This window comes from Oncorhynchus mykiss, chromosome 3 (assembly GCF_057628025.1).
Source record: "Oncorhynchus mykiss isolate SJ-2025 chromosome 3, ASM5762802v1, whole genome shotgun sequence".
Taxonomy (NCBI): Eukaryota; Metazoa; Chordata; class Actinopteri; order Salmoniformes; family Salmonidae; genus Oncorhynchus; species Oncorhynchus mykiss.
In genome coordinates, this window is record NC_143024.1 from 59,472,397 (window position 1) to 59,489,088 (window position 16,692).

At 45.3% G+C, this 16,692-nt stretch overlaps 1 protein-coding gene across 19 annotated transcripts in view; it reads right to left on the minus strand.

The window, feature by feature from the left end:
* Positions 1–2,029: 2,029 nt before the first annotated feature.
* LOC110520061 (bromodomain adjacent to zinc finger domain protein 2B) overlaps positions 2,030–16,692 on the minus strand; it is a 98,634-nt gene continuing 83,971 nt past the window's right edge. For 9 of the 19 annotated variants that reach the window (XM_021597065.3, XM_021597064.3, XM_021597062.3 and 6 more), the window contains 16 exons: positions 16,410–16,550; positions 15,547–15,801; positions 14,395–14,630; positions 13,608–13,682; positions 13,071–13,314; positions 12,803–12,865; positions 12,549–12,693; positions 11,606–12,327; positions 10,994–11,246; positions 10,669–10,824; positions 9,833–9,993; positions 9,473–9,681; positions 5,419–5,554; positions 4,271–4,605; positions 3,570–3,713; positions 2,030–3,458 (listed from right to left, as the gene is read on the minus strand). In XM_021597065.3, coding sequence (XP_021452740.3) covers positions 3,302–3,458; positions 3,570–3,713; positions 4,271–4,605; positions 5,419–5,554; positions 9,473–9,681; positions 9,833–9,993; positions 10,669–10,824; positions 10,994–11,246; positions 11,606–12,327; positions 12,549–12,693; positions 12,803–12,865; positions 13,071–13,314; positions 13,608–13,682; positions 14,395–14,630; positions 15,547–15,801; positions 16,410–16,550 — 3,432 coding nt within the window. In that variant the 3' untranslated portion in view covers positions 2,030–3,301. The remainder of the gene's footprint in view (positions 3,459–3,569; positions 3,714–4,270; positions 4,606–5,418; positions 5,555–9,472; positions 9,682–9,832; positions 9,994–10,668; positions 10,825–10,993; positions 11,247–11,605; positions 12,328–12,548; positions 12,694–12,802; positions 12,866–13,070; positions 13,315–13,607; positions 13,683–14,394; positions 14,631–15,546; positions 15,802–16,409; positions 16,551–16,692) is intronic. The other 10 variants (XM_090229683.1, XM_090229680.1, XM_090229677.1 and 7 more) reach the window with 2 other exon arrangements.

Here is a 16,692-nt window from a genome sequence, read left to right on the forward strand (position 1 = left end):
GGCTGACGTTTCGACGTCAAGAGTGACTTGAGCCATTACACTTAATATCCTATTTACAGCGTAGTGGCCCATTGAGACAGTGTAAGAAAAAATGTTAAGGTAAATGGCAAATTATAGAACAAAATAATACGAGAAACATTGAGTTTCGTTAATCAATAGGCCTTGTCGATACTGATACACTGAACAAAAATATAAATGCAGCAAGTATTGGTCCCATGTTTCATGAGTTGAAATAAAATAATCCAGAAATTGTCAATACACACTCAAATGTTGTGCACATTTTTTTTTTACATCCTTGTTAGTGAACATTTCTCCTTTGCTAAGGTAATCCATCCACCTGACAGGTGTGACATATCAAAAAGCTGATTAAACAGCATGATCATTATTACACGTGCATCTTGTGCTGGGGACAAAAGGCCACTCTAAAATGAGCAGTTTTGTCACGCCACAGAAGTCTCAAGTGTTGAGGGAGTGTGCAATTGGCATGCTGACTGCAGGAATGTCCTTACCAGAGAACTGAATGTTAATTTCTTAACCATAAGCCGCCTCCAACAATGTTAAAGAATTTGACAGTACGTCCAACAGGCCTCTCAACCGCAGTTTGCTGATGTCAAGGTTGTGAACAGACTGCCCCATGGTGGCAGTGGGGTTATGGTATGGGCAGGCAGAAGCTACTGACAACTGCAATTGCATTTTATCAATGGCAATTTGAATGCAGAGATACAGTGACAAGATCCTGCGGCCCATTGTTGTGCCATTCTTCCGTCACCATCGTCTCATGTTTCAGCATGATAATGCTGATCATTCCTAAAACCTGAAAATGTCAAGTTCTTCAATGGCCTGCATACTCACCAGACATGTCACCAATTGAGCATGTTTGGGGTGCTCTGGCTCAACAGCGTGTTCTAGTTCCAGCAATTTCATACAGCTATTGAAGAGTGGGACAACATTCCACAGGCCACAATCAACAGCCTGATCAACTCAATGTGAAGATGTGACCGCCATTTGCCTCATACAGCGTGACACCACATACTGACTGGTTTTATGATCCATGCACCTACCTTGTCTTATCTGTGACCAATAGATGCATATCTGTATTCCCAGTCATGTAAAGTCCATAGATTTAGGCCTAATGAATTGATTTCAATTGACCGATTTCCTGATATGAATTGTAACTCAGTAAAATCTTTCAAATTGTTGTGTTCATATTTTTGTTCAGCAAACATAGGTTATTTGTGATAATTGGGTGTCTGACTCTGGAGACAAGAGTCCCCAAAAAATCTAATCTCTGCTTTTTTTTTGTTGAGTGCTCCAAATCATTTCCACCTGAAATTAGTCCTTTTGGAAGTTTTTCTTGGGAGGCCCATTTCATGATTTTTGTCATTGTTGAGCACCCCCCTCCTTTCCTTTGTTTTCTGAAGCAAGATGGCCCACCTGAACTCATATAGACTCTTTAGACAAATCTAGTAATAATCCAATGACATTCAAATTACATTGCTAAATACCAGGCTTATGTTTTGCACACCTCTTTCCATGACAGACTGACCAGGTGAAAGCTGTGATCACTTATTGATAGCACTTGTTAAATCCACTTCAATCAGTGTAGCTGAAGGAGGAGACAGGTTGAAATAAGGATTTTTAAGACATGGATTGTGTATGTGAACGGGGTATGGGAGTAGGTGCCAGGCTCACCGGTTTGAGTGTCAAGATCTGCAACGCTGCTGGATTTTTAACGCTCAACAGTTGCCTGTGTGTATCAAGAATGGTCCGCCAACCAAATGACATCCAGCCACAAGTATGGGAAGCATTGGAGTCAACATGGGCCAGCATCCCTGTGGAACGCTTTCGACACCTTGTAGAGTCCACAACCCGAGGAATTGAGACTGTTCTCAGGGCAAAAAGGGATGCAAACTCAATATTAGGAAGGTGTTCCTGATGTTTTGTACACTCAGTGTTTGCCCAAGATATCCTACCAACACAAATATTTGTAGTTATAGTATGGAAATGAAATATGACGGAATGCAAAATACAGAGTTGAAAAAGATCCTTTATATTAGATCCGTGCCCCATACACTAGTGAAAAATTATGCTCCTACAAAAAAAAGTGACTTTTCCCCACAATATTCATAAATAAAATAACTTCAAGTACTCTGACTCAGGTACAAAGAAAATGCTGTACATGGCACCAGTAGACCATGCATGACACAGCCAGATTCAAACACAGTGGTTATTACAAACGCCCTGTGTCCTTGGGTCTGTGGCAAAGCAAATGGAGAGAACATCTTTTATGAAAGGTACTGTGCATCACAATGGATTCTGTACTGACGATAGGATGATAATGTCAGAATTCGAGGCCCACCAGAGTTGACATTTTGTACACACAGACACACAGACACACACACACACACACACAACCTTTTGAAGGAATGCTAAACCAAAAGATTGAAATAATTACCTCCACACACATTTGAGAGGGCAGGCATTACCCAGATTGAAGAGACCACAGTGTTTGCAGAGGATATACATCACAGGTAATATACATGTATTTATCACTTTAGACTGAAATGAAACACCACAATCAAAGGCATAAACAATATTGAATGTCTTGTAACAATACTGTATGTACACATATTACAAACAATACTTCATATTAACATGAATGAATAGTATATACAGATGTCATTGCTGCCTCACTGTCCGTGTGAAGTTAGCGAGCAATGTAAAGATACATTGAAATGCAGTGTTACAGTAATACCGTCAGGAATCTTGTGGTACCCCGGCGGCACAGAGCAGTGTAAACAATTCATTTTTTCTCTCTTGGCTTTAGTTTTATGTCCAAAAAAATAAAATAAAAACATTCCGTGAGATTTTTGTTCAAGCAGTTTTGCTTTTTTCTTCCTCGTCTTAGAAAACGGAACCATTTTCACTCATAAATAATTGACTAAATTAAATACATTCACTTTAATATTAATATTAAAAAATAAAAAATAAACTAAGTACAGTTAGTTGGAACGTTTTGTTCCCAGTTGCAGCTCCGATGTGGTTTCTTCTAGGAAATGGTATTGCACTTTAAAAACACCCACCCCTTTTGTGTGTATCCCTTTGGGTGCATTTCTCTGCTCTTAAAAAAAGAAACTGCATTCTACTGTACATCACTGAAGTGAATGTGTAGAATTACAATTGTAAATTCATTTAGGTTCCCTGGATGCTGACGGAGAGACTTTAGACCAATCCAGCTGCTCTGCTTGTGGTTACTGCTGGTCCCATACAGTATAGTGAGGATAAAGTAGTCCAAACTAGCCTAGTTGGTTTGTTTTAACAGCTCATTCCATCTACTCTCAAAAAAACTCCTCATGTTGTGTCCGGCTCGTCCAATGTCCGAATTGTCTTCATTAAACCTTTCACAGTTATCAAAAACCAAGTTAACGTCGATTATAAACGTCTCGAGGTTCAAGTACCTGTAAATTGAGACAAATAAACATTTAATTATGACATTTATGAGACAGAGTCATATCAGGCAACACTGTATGCAGATCATTTTTCATACTAATATTGTATGGTACACGTACTGGCTGTGGACGAGCTTCTCTCGGATTGTGTAGAAATCCATGGGTTTCCTGATGACTTTCTTGTAGCCAGGGACAGATTTGGGGTTGACAGGGTTAAGGAAGGGCCAGGCATCCTGGTGACCCTCCAGCTCAACCAGTAGCACCCTATGGAGAAAAAGGAGTCAACAAATCAATGAACCTCAGATTAACTACAGTCCAGCATGGCAATGCATCCCACACTACAGCAGCTAGGGTGTTAGCCTGAGCACTAGCCTGTTTATGATTCCATGGCAACTGTGCCCGGGACATTACCAGTATCACGATACTCATTAGCATCGTGGCAAGGAAACAAAACAGGAAGCGGTTTAACTTCTTTAGGAAAACAGCCCTAATGTTGGAAACAAACATCATTATGTCACATTCATTTTCCAAGCTATAACACAGTATTTTATATACTGCAGGTTTTTAAAAAGGACCAAAGACTTAGGTCTGCGTCTGGTTTTCATTTTTGCCATGGGAAAAAAAATATTGCGATACTGGTATCATCACAGCCCTAACGCCAACTCCCTGTCACTCATTGACATGCCAAACATGTTTAGCTTGACAATGATATCAATGGAGTCGACAAGTGCACAAACAGATCTGGGACCAGCGTAAGCGTACATCACTTACTGGGTCAATATTGTATTATACTAATGGTGCAACCTCAGTCATACTGTTACCTGCACAATGTCAGATCCTTTTCATTGTCTCTGGCTGATGTGGCCATCTTCGCCTTCTTCACACAGACGGGAGTACTGTCCTGCTTGGACTGGTTGGTGGCTGGGCTCCCCTCTCCTGGGCTCTTCCTCTTTTTGGGCTCTTTACTCACTTTTTTTGGCGTGCTGCTGCTGGTGCTGGCAGCATCGTCCTCAGAGATCTCTCCGCTGGCTACAGACGACGGTTTCCTGTTCTGTTTTACCTCGGTGGTTGTCTTCCCTCCTCGCCCGGCTGCCCCCGCTCGGCTCTGCTGCTGCTGCTGCTGCTTCTTCTTATTCTTGGGGGATTGACCGCTTGCCTGAATGACATAAAATATGCATTTCGCATTTAGCGAGGATCACACTTGTCATCGTTGAATTGAATGAATATGAGAGGGCGGTGAGATACCCAATGGGTTGGACCATACTTTACTCGTCAATAATTGAGAAAAATGTTTTACCTCAACTGGAAATCAAATGATCATTGTTAAGACAGTGGAAGAATCAAATGCATTAATATTTAAATATTGAAAAGGTGTGGGCGACAGAAAAACAGAATAGCACAATTTGAAATGCCATATGGCATAGTCTTACAAGTACTGGAAATAGATGCAGTGGGAACATGTGGGTCTGGGCAGGTGTGATGTCATTATTTGTGTGTGTCTGTCTGTTGTCGGTATATATTTATACATTGAGCTCCAGAAGTATTGGGACAGTGACACATTATTTGTCATTTTGGCTCTGTACTCCAGCACTTTGAAATGATACAATGACTATGAGGTTAAAGTGCAGACTGTCTTTAATTTGTTTTGGTTGTGCTTCAGATTATTTTGTGCCCAATAGAAATGAATGGTAAATAAAGTATTGTGTCATTTTGGAGTCACTTTTATTGTAATTAAGAATATAATATGTTTCTGAACACTTCTACATTCATTTTTTATTTACAATAAAAGTCACTCCAAAAATGACAACACATTATTTACTATTCATTTATATTGGGCACAAAATAATCTGAAACACAACCAAAAACAAACAGCAAATGCACCCAACAAGTTTGTAGAGTCACAAGCATGGGGTCTGAATACTTTCCGAGTGCACCGTACTTTAAATAAACTCTATCCGAGAACACGTACCACTTTCATGATGGATCTCTCCCAGGCAATAGACTTCTGGAGCTGCTGGATGCAGAGAGACAGTTGGGCGGCGCTGCAGACCTCGCCCATGGCCTTGCGCCATACCTTCATGCCCGGGGCCAGTTCCTCTTCCCCCCTGAGAAGATGGAGACAGACAACGTGATCAGAGAACCAGCCACTCACAACATCCCATAAAACTAGCAGAAACATTAACCAAGCCCACTGCCAACAGCAGTGCACAGAAAACCACGAGGGTGGAAGAGTGTTTTGGTCACAGTGGACATGATTAAGAGATACTGCATAATACTCCACAGACCTGGTGACTGACATGCTTCATAGTACTGTAGGGATGGGCATTTGGGATTATTTCACAATTCAAATAATATCATGACATTTGTTCAAATATCCAGGTAGTCTAAAAAAAAAGTAAAAAAAAAAAATATGTATATATACACATACACACACACATGCTCTGAACTCTCTTGACCAATAAAAATGAAGCAAATGTGCATGGCAGAGGTAAACAGCAGACCGGCTGCTTTTCTCCAGTCGTTATCCACTTAAGCAAGTTGGCAGGTAGCCAAATGGTTCAGAGCATTGGGCCAGTAACCGAAAGGTCGCTGGTTCGAATCCCCGAGCAGACTAGGTGAAAATCTGTCATTTTGCCCTTGAGCAAGGCACTTAACCCTAATTGTTCACGGGAGTCGGTCTGGATAAGAGCATCTGCTAAATGACCAGTCTGATTTTTCACCATTATAGAATTGATTCTGTTACAAAAAAGTTCTGGTGAGTGTTTTCCATTGATTTGTGTCAGGTCTTGTGGAAACTCTTAGGTGTGCGCCTATAATTGCTATTTGAAGTGGGGAAAACAGCATATCGATGCGAAATCAAATTTTGTCACATGCTCCGATTACAACAGGACTACCTTACAGTGAAATGCTTACTTATAAGCCCTTATCCAACAATCAATGTGCGGGGACACCGGTTAGACGAGGTAATTGAGGTAATATGTACATGTAGGTAGAGTTAGTGACTATGCATAGATAATAAAACATAGAATAGCAGCAGCATATAAGAGGGGGGGGGCAATGCAAATAGTCTGGGTAGCCACTTTATTAGCTGTTCAAGAGTCTTATGCCTTGAGGGTAGAAGCTGTTGAGAAGCTTTTTGGACTTAGGCTTGGCGCTCCGGTACAGTTTGCCGTGCGGGAGCAAAGAGAACAGCCTATGACTGGGGTGGCTGGAGTCTTTGGCAATTTTAGGGCCTTCCTCTGACATCGCCAGTGTACTGTACTGCGCCGAACGCTCTACCCTCTGTAGTGCCTTGTGGTCGGAGGCCAAGTAGTTGCCATACCAGGCTGGGATGCAACCTGTCAAGATGCTCTCGATAGTGCAGCTGTAGAACGTTTTGAGGATCTGAGGACCCATGGCAAATCTTTTCAGTCTCCTGAGGGGGAATAGGTTTTGTCGTGCCCTCTTCACAACTGTCTTGGTGTGCTTGGACCATGTTTGTTTGTTGGGGATGTGGACGCTAAGGAACTTGAAGCTCTCCTGCTTCACTATAGCCCCGTCGATGAGAATGGGGGTGTGCTCTGCCCTTTTCCTGTAGTCCACAATCATCTCCTTTGTCTTGATCACGTTGGGGGAGTGGTTGTTGTACTGGCACCACAGAGCCAGTACTCTGACCTCTTCCCTATAGGCTGTCTCATCGTTGTCGGTGATCAGGCCTACCACTGTTGTGTCATCAGCAAACTTAATGATGGTGTTGGAGTCGTGCCTGGCCATGCAGTCTTGAGTGAACAGGGAGTACAGGAGGAGACTGAGCATACACCTCTGAGGGGCCCCCGTGTTGTTACCTACCCTTACCACCTGGGGGCGGACCGTCAGGAAGTCCAGGATCCAGTTGCAGAGAGAGGTGTTAAGGCTCAGGATTCTTAGCTTAGTGATGAGCTTTGAGGGCACTAGGGTGTTGAACAGTGAGCTGTAGTCAATGAATAGCATTCTCACATAAGTATTCCTTTTGTCCAGGTGGGAAAGGGCAGTGTAGAGTGCAATAGAAATGGCATCATCTGTGGATCTGTTGGGGCGGTATGCAAATTGGAGTGGGTCTAGGGCTTCTGGGATAATGGTGTTGATGTGGGCCATGACCAGCCTTTCAAAGCACTTCATGGCTACAGACGTGAGTGCTACGGGTCAGTAGTCATTTAGGCAGGTGACCTTAGTGTTCTTGGGCACAGGGACTATGGTGGTCTGCTTGAAACATGTTGGTATTACAGACTCAGACAGGGAGAGGTTGAAAATGTTAGTGAAGAAACATGCCAGTTGGTCAGCGCATGCTCGGAGTATACGTCCTGGTAATCCATCTGGCCTGCAGCCTTGTGAATGTTGATCTGTTTAAAGGTCTTACTAACATCGGCTGCGGAGAGCGTGATCACACAGTCATCCGGAACAGCTGATGCGCTCATGCATGTTTCAGTGTTACTTGCCTCGAAGCGAGCATAGAAGTAATTTAGCTCGTCTGGTAGGCTCGAGTCATTGGGCTCGCGGCTGTTCTTACCTTTGTAGTCTAATAGTTTGCAAGCCCTGCCACATCCGAGAAGAGTCGGAGCAGGTGTAGTACGATTCGATCTTAGTCCTGTATTGACACTTCGCCTGTTTGATGGTTCGTAAGAGGGCATCGTGGGATTTCTTATAAGCTTCCGGGTTAGAGTCCCGCTCCTTGAAGGCAGCAGCTCTACCCTTTAGCTCAGTGTGGATGTTGCCTGTAATCAATGGCTTCTGGTGTGTGTATGTACGTACAGTCACTGTGGGGATGACGTCATTGATGCACTTATTGATAAAGCCAGTGACTGATGTGGTGTACTCAGAATCCTGGAACATATTCCAGTCTGTGATAGCAAAACAGTCCTGTAGCTTAGAATCTGCTTCATCTGACCGAGTCACTGATGCTTCCTGCTTTAGTTTTTGCTTGTAAGCAGGAATCAGGAGAATATAATTATGGTCAGATTTGCCAAATGGAGGGCGAGGGAGAGCCTTGTATGAGTCTCTGTGTGTGGTGTAAAGGTGGTCTAGAGTTTTTTCCCCCTCTGGTTGCACGTAACATGCTGGTAGAAATGAGTTAAAATGGATTTAAGTTTCCCTGCATTAAAGTCCCCGGCCACTAGGAACATTGCCTCTGGATGAGCATTTTCCTGTTTGCTTATGGCCTATACAGCTCATTGATTGCGGTCTTAGTGCCAGCATCGGTTTGTGGTGGTAAATAGACAGCGACGAAGAATATAGATGACATAAGATATTACAGCTTTTAATGTCCCGTTGGTAGGATATACGTGGTTGTAGTTCGTCTATTTTATAATCCAATGATTGTAAATTGGCTAATAGGACCGGTGGAAAAGGTAAATGACCCACTCACCGCCGGATCCATACAAGGCACCGCGACCTTCGTCCTCGATATCTCCGTCTCTTTCCCCTGCACATGACGGGGACGAGGGCCTTGTCGGGTGACCCTCTCGTCCGACTCGTTTAAGAAAAAAATGGTCTTTCAATACGAGGTGAGTAATTGCTGTCCTGATTTTTACAAGCTCTTTCTAGACTCTCAGGTCAGACTTTAGGGCTAAATGCGCAGCCGTAGCTCAACAAATGTCATGGTGTACATGCATCCTTGTCGGTAACAATGTCACTCATAGATACATTCAGGCTGCCGTGGTAAGTCAATGAGTTGACATAGAACCACGGTTACCAGTGTGATGCAGCATGCAGAGCTACAGTACAGACCGGCTTCCAAAGAGACAGATGCAACCACTTACATTAAGGGACTTCACAAATGAAGAAAAAACACAATGCACACAGCAGCAAAAAGGGAGAGAGAAACAGACAACCGAAATAGGCCCCAGTGAAGCAGAGGAAAGCCCAAAGAAGTGTTCAAATGGGAATCTGGATGACCCTACCCTTCACCATCAACACTACTAGATGGTGTGGGAGCAGGGACAGTGCATGTACCCAGCACATTATCCAGTTTGACCTGAATGGTGGGACTTAAAGGGCTCTTCAGGTACCTTCGCTCAATGTTCCTCTCCAGCTCGGCTAGCCGTGTTACAGCTATATCTAGGGGGTTGTTGACGCGCCGCACCAGGCTGCAGCCGCCTTTGGCCGCCTCCTCCCCTGCAAGCTGCTCCTCTCCTGCTAGAAGCAGCTTAGTGAAGGGCTTGTGTTCATGGTAGACCAGGTCCTCTCTCTCTGACTGGGGCTCCGGATACATCCAACCCTGGGAGGAAATAAGACAAACAGTCGATTGCGCGTCCATGCGGAAGGAGCACTTTATTCAGCGTCGTCTTTCTCCATTGCAGATAGATTCCTTCTTCACTACATACCACATGGATACAGTGCTATAAAAGGATGTACAGGATGTACTGTACCTTAACCTGCAGGCTGGCCGAAGTGACCTTCCTCTCCAGCTCCTCCACCTGTTGCAGAACAGCGATGTCCATCTCCATGGCCTGCTCCTCCACACACCAGCTCTCCACTGTCTCCTCGCTCACCCCGTTCTCTTCCAGCTTGGACTCGTCTATCACCGCCACTGAAGCGAGAGTGGGAGGGAGAGAAAGGTGGAGAGAGAGAGGGAGAGACAGACAGGTCCATAGGGATAAACGCAGGACCCCCAAAAACACATTTTTCTAAAAACCAAGTTTACTACAGTTATTGTATCTTAGTATGTACTGTGAAGTTTGGGAAGGATATTTTCTAATATAGGGATGCAGTGTTTCCCCTGACATTTTTATTGGGCTCCCCTGCCTAGCTCTGTAGAGATGAGCCATTGTAACCGCATGCATGCAGACAATCTTCAGTTTAGAATATATTTGGCATCGAGGTTACAGAATTCAAAGCTGTAAGACAGCCTCATTCAATTGCGCCAACATGCTGTAAGTGATTATGATCCTAAGGAATGGTGGTAAATACCACGTTAGCTCTGAATGATGTATCCACTCTCTCCCTGCAGTGGGTTGACATTTCAGTGTCATTTTAAAACCGAGGTCATGCATGCTACCACATTATTAAAAGGTCAGATTTAAAGAGTCACAAGACACTTTGGACATCTATAAGGACTCATTTGAAATGGCACTCTATTCCCTTTATAGTGTACTACTGTATTACCCTATTCCCTATGGGCCCTGGTCAAAAGTAGTGCACTTTATAAGGAATAGGGAATAATTTGAGAATTGTATGCGTGTTAACCCTAGTCTAAAAAACTCACCATCCCTGTTTTTGGCACATGCCTGTGCAATGAACTCCATGTGTTTCTGGATCTGTTTCTGCAGGGCCCTCTCTCTGATACCTCTGCTGTGCAAGCCCTTGACCAAGCTCCTCAACTCCTCCATGTCTGCCACTCTCCACCAGCCTGACAGCATCTCTACAACACACACACCTAAGTTATTAAGACTTCTTTAAATAAAATCCATGACAACACATAATGAAAAGTGGAAATTCTTGGGAGCCACCTAAAAGTCCTCCACAGTGCTTGCATGTGCTGTGTCATCTACCATCTTTCCTGTCAGCGGGTGGCAGTGTGCCATGCTTACCCTCTGGAATGGGCAGTGGGTCGGGGTAGTCCTGGGTCTTGGCCACCTCCACCACGTTGGACGGGGCAGAGGGGGGCTTCTCTCCAGGGGGCACTGCCAGGAAGGGGTTGCTGTTACCCTCCACATGGTGGTAGGCAGCGGCCAGCGTGGAGGGGGGCAGTGGACTGGCAGAGAAGGGCAGGGTGGGGATCATCATGCCACCGGGCCATCCACAGAATGGCAGACCTATCATATGGACGCCAGACTTCACCTGCTTGGAGGAGTTCATGAACCAGAGAAATGCACAGGCAGTGGTGAGGAGTGAGAATGTTATGTAGCAGAACTTGGTTCACTGACAACTAGCACAAATGGCATCTAGAAATAAAGCTATGATAAAAGGAACACGGCTAAAGAATAACAAATCAGACATGAACATAAGGGGGTTGGATTCCTAGAGACAGATTACACCTAGTCCAGGACAGGGATTCAGGTGTGCCTGGGAAATCAGCTTCAGAACAGCACTTATTGGACAACATCAAAAACTGCCTGGTATGCCGGTCAGTAGCAATATGCTTACACCATGTTAACAATCATCCTAGAGGATCAGCGACAGATATGGTGCAGGGGCCCTACCTGGAGAGCTGAAAAAGGGAAGTTATTGATCCCAGTGGTGAGATTGCTGGGGCTGGCTGATGTGGAGGCTAGGGGATTAGAAGACAGGGAGGAGGGGGACTTGGGCCTGGTGGTTGAGGAGGAATAGGGGGAGGAGGCCGGGGGGGTGGTGGTGGAGCTGGTGCTGACGGACGACTCGTCACACGGGGAGCGGGGAAGCAGGCTGAACCAGTGGCAGTTCTTCTCTGTCAGCACCCTGAAGAGCTGGTCATTGGGCTGGAGCTGCTGGGGGCTGGAGGACATCTTCCCTGGGCCGCTGCTGAGGTAGGACGGGCTGAGGAGGGCTGTGGAAGGCTCCGCTTTCACCTCTGGACACAGCAGAGCGGGAGATGCAGAGGGGTTGCTGGGTAGTGTAGTCTGAATGGTAGGGCGGATAGGGGAAGATACTGTGGTGGGGACTTTGGCTAGACTACAGCTCAGACTGTGAGGGTGGTTGTCTGAGTCCGGGGACATCTTGGCCACCTCCAGGAGTTTGCTGAGTTTGGAGAAGGAGCCGGGCTTCTGGAGGAAGAGGTTGAGGGTGTGCTTGTCTGGTGTGGCGGTGTGCTTGTCACGGCTACCCTCCAGGGTGGACGCCCCTAGCCTCCCCTCCACCTCCTGTGGCCTCCTTTCCACCTCCTCCTTCACCTGGACCAGCTCTGTGCGCCTCAGTCTCTCCCTCTCATTTTCCAGCTCCTCTGCTCCTGGAAAATATAGTAATATTATTAACCACATTGCTCTAGAAAGCGCATTTCCCAAACTCACATGTATAATATAAAAGACCTTACCGATCTGAAGCCATGTCACTAGGAGAAGAAGCTGAATTGGGTTATTCAAATGAACGATATTATCCCAATAGTGAGTTGATAAAGTAAGTAGCAACAAGTGTGGTGCCCGTATGTCATGTCAGTGTTTTAAGTCTCACCTTCGCCACTCTCCATACCCTCCACAAAGACGCCCCCACACTGTGGCAGCACCCAATAACGGCGCCTGTAGCGGTCCTGGCCGAACATCATGGAGCGCAACGAGTGGGATGACTCAAACAACTTCCGTCTGATCTGACTCTGTTGCTAGAGAGAGAAAACACAAATGGTATCAAGGCCGGGGTCTTTTCTGCCCGGAAATTGACCCTCATAAAAATAAAAAAATAAAAAATCTTTGATCCCATTGGGTATCAACCTTGGTTAATTTGTCGATATGTTTCTCCAGCTCCTCTACACTGGATGTCTGGTCCCCATCATCCTAGAAGGGAAAGATCACATTTCATTTGACACCAGAGGAGAGGCTGACATTTACAATAGACAAACAATGACTGAGACTATGTCCCAAATGGCATCCTATTCACGATGTAGTGCAATACAGTGAATAGGGTGCCACTTGGGACAACTCCATTGTCATTTGGTTCAGAGGATAGATCATGTGGATAGGTGACAATTTCCTCACTGACCTCATCCTCACAGGTTTCCACTTTCTTCCCTTTCTTCCCTCTCTCCTCCTCCTCCTCCTCCTCCTCATCGTCGTCTTCATCCCCCTGATCCTCGCTGTCCTCGTCCTCATCCTCATCCTCCTCGCTGTCCCCTCCTTTCCTCTTGCGTTTCTGTCCGGGGGTGGATGTACCCAGGGACTGGGTCTCCTCTCCCCCCACACCGCTGTCCCTCTTCCCAGTCTTCTTGGCGTGGCTGGTCCTCAGCCTGGAACAAGACAAGCAGCAGGAGGATAAGAGTGGCAAATGTTTTCCTAGGCTTTGGTATCATACCATACTATATAAAAACCTTTAAAAAGCCTAAACAATCAAATTCACATTTATTCGAAGTATAACTTCAAACAAGTCTGTCCCAATACAAAAGAAATAGAGGCGGGACAACAGTAAATTATGTTCTGATATCCATCATTTTCCCTGGACACCCATTCGGTAATACAGGTCTATTAATGTATGTCACGTAGTCTTCTCCTGAGTGCTCCTTGACATGACTCGGGTGCTCACTTGCGAAGCGTGCCCTCGATGACCCACTTGTCCCGTCGCAGGTTGGTCATGTGATCGATGTTCTTGTCGATCTCGCTGCAAAGAAGCACGAAGCACCAATTTTAGATAGGTCGGCTTTGTTAAACAATGATAAAAAAGGCGAAGTAAGGCTTTAGTGGCATAATTTTCCTTGAGCAACAGGATTGTATTTTCAAGCATTGCCAGTTGTGTCACCTAATCTACCTCAGGTACAGGCAGTGACTTGAAAAGGGTTTCAGGTTTGATGCAACCCAATGAAACGCTCTATGACAACACAACTCTTGATATTCCACATTTAACAGCAAAAAAAATGCCAATAAATAAAACAGTACTATGTCCAGCAAAATCCGCTTCATGCTCAAAGATGAGTGACGCAGGCGTCAGTCAGCTAAAAAACAATCTGTGCTCAGAATAACGTTGGGCTCTATTCAATCCACATTGCGTGATTGAAATTTAAAAGGCAAAGTTTCCCGCGTTAGCGGAGACTGCATTTCGCGGTAAATGCTGCATATGTGGGCTCAGTCGGAAATGACCTTTACTTTTCTATAGCGGAATCTGTAACGCCTCAGCTTTACAGGTTGAATAGAGTCCCTTAATCATTTTTTGATTGGACACTGAACAACATCAAATATCAACAAAGTAGTTTCCCCACATGTAAGCCTAAAGCACTTACCTTGACATCATTTGTCTAAATAACAGACCGTATCAGTGTTGTGATCTAGATCGCAGACGAGACTGCTGTGGCCAAGAGTTCAGTGTCCTCTCTTACCTGACCACACTCTTACTGCAGGACAGCTCGTTGACCAGGAAGGCCAGGACCGAGGCCTTCTGTGTGGCTGTGTGGGCCTGGAAAGCCTTGGTCTTCAGACTGGCCGTGACCTCTCCCAGGTCAGTCTGCAGCTCCGTCCCCCCACAGTGAGCCTCCATGTAGACCCGCAGCACCTCCGACACGTTATCCCGGTTGATGCCCACATTACTCAGGTGGTCCCCCAGGGCCGTCTTGGTCTGGCGGGGCGGAGAGGGACATATATCGGTAAACACTTTATTTGAAGGGTCCCAAGTAAACGACGCTTCAACTAACTGTCTGCTAACCCTAGCCCTCGCCCTCATTCTAAACCTAACCTTAGCAAGCAGTTGCTTATCAACAAACTGTTTGTTGATCGTATAACCATCTATACGCGACTGTCCAAATGAAATGTGACCCATATATTTTTTCAAAGAATATCTTCACATTTTATTGACAGGTTTGCAAAAGATATGTAGAGGGATACAGGAGAGAAAGTGAGTGGTGGAACAGGGGATCGAACCGCTGCCTTTAGGGGCATAATGTAGTCCAGCCTAAGGCACAGACGAGGACAGTTAGAGGGGACTACATTCTTCTCTTTTCAGGGATACATTTTCCCTCGACGTCAACTGAGGCTCCATAATAGGCGACAGTCATCTGGGCTCCTTGAAGGAATAATGGAAAGCCACATGAAAGCGTGACTAAGCCCTTTAGATTAGCATGGAGAGAAAATACTGATGAATTAGGAAAAATGTGGGGGTATAACTGTGGAAGCTGTATTAAGAGCTATAAACACTGATACCCAACCAAAAACAGATAAGCCCATTCATTTAGCCTCGCAGAGCCAGAGATATTGATAATGCCCCACTTGTGTGTTCTGATTACAGTAGGGGAATCTCGTCTTTAGCTCTGCAATGCAGCCCTCTAAGCTGTGGATAGTGCGTACAGTACAGTCTATGAAGGCAGATCAGAATATACTGTACGACTGCTGATAGTATGAGTGTGTGACCATGTGGGAAAGTGCTAATATACGTGGCTGCTCAAGCATTCATCAAATTGTACATATGCCTTTTAGTATTTATGAATGTGTGACGAGTGTGAGTGCGTGCGTTTGTTCTAAAGAGTAAAGTCCCTCACCCGGTGTCCTGGGGGCAGTCCGGGGTCACACACCACAGCAGAGAGCATGCGCACCAGCAGGTCCTGGACCTGTCCCATGCTGTCTCCCAGGTTGAGCAGGCCCTCCTGCAGCACGCTCAGGTTGGGTATGTGGGCGTCCACGTCGAAGCCCAGCACCTTCCCAAAGCTCCGCAGGAACTGCATCACCATCAGGCAGTCAGAGAAGCTGCTTCCTGGTAGAACCAGGCCGGGAATACGGGAATACTCCGGGAGAGGCTGGGCACGGAGAGAGGACACATTCAGTCATGTAATTACAGTAGTGTGCTGTGCATTTGTTAGAATTTCAAGGTTCCTAACGCAGTGTAAGAGCAAAATCTAGAGAGATAGCTTCTCTAGCTGCAGATTCAAGTAGGTCAAACAGAGCTTGACCCGTATGGAGGGAGGTTTAGTGAGAGCCGTATGGAGACGGGGTTGATGTGTGATCTGTGAAATCATGATTAAGCAGCTCTCAGAAATCCCCTGGTCAGAGTTGTGTTAGGGGCAGCCACTTGATGGCACAATTAAAATGTGTACCTGTGTTTACTTCACTTTCGTGCATTCCAATTTGTAAGACGTTATCACTATACAAATAAAGAACCGGTGTCATTTAGAAACACTATCGTCATATTGATTAAAATAGGTAATAGGCAAAGAAACTGATTGAAAGCGATTAAATGTGGCCAGTATTAACGATTTTCTTGGTTTGAGATCGTCTAATGGCAATGCGGCCCACGTCTCCTTTTCAGTTGGAGAACAAATCTATGACCGATAGCACACTCATAGCCATAGAAGGCTCATATCCCTCCCTTTAGAATTTCCGCTAGTAGCTCCTATGAATCGTATACCTTGTGATCTGCTAAGCACATGTCTTCATTTGGCTTCTTCAGCTCCTTGGCAATTTCCAGTTCCAGTCTTCTAAGCTCCAATTTCCTCTCCTTGTTTAACCGTTTCTCATCCTTCTTCTCCTGCTTTAAGCGCTCCCGCTCCTAAGGTCCAAATTACAGACCAAGTTAACAGTGCATGCTATCGGCACCGTTGCAGACAATCGTGTTAGGGATTATGTCATTACAATTCAGGCCAACACTAGGCCTTCCTTGCTTATAAATTGCTGCACTTTCACCGAAAATT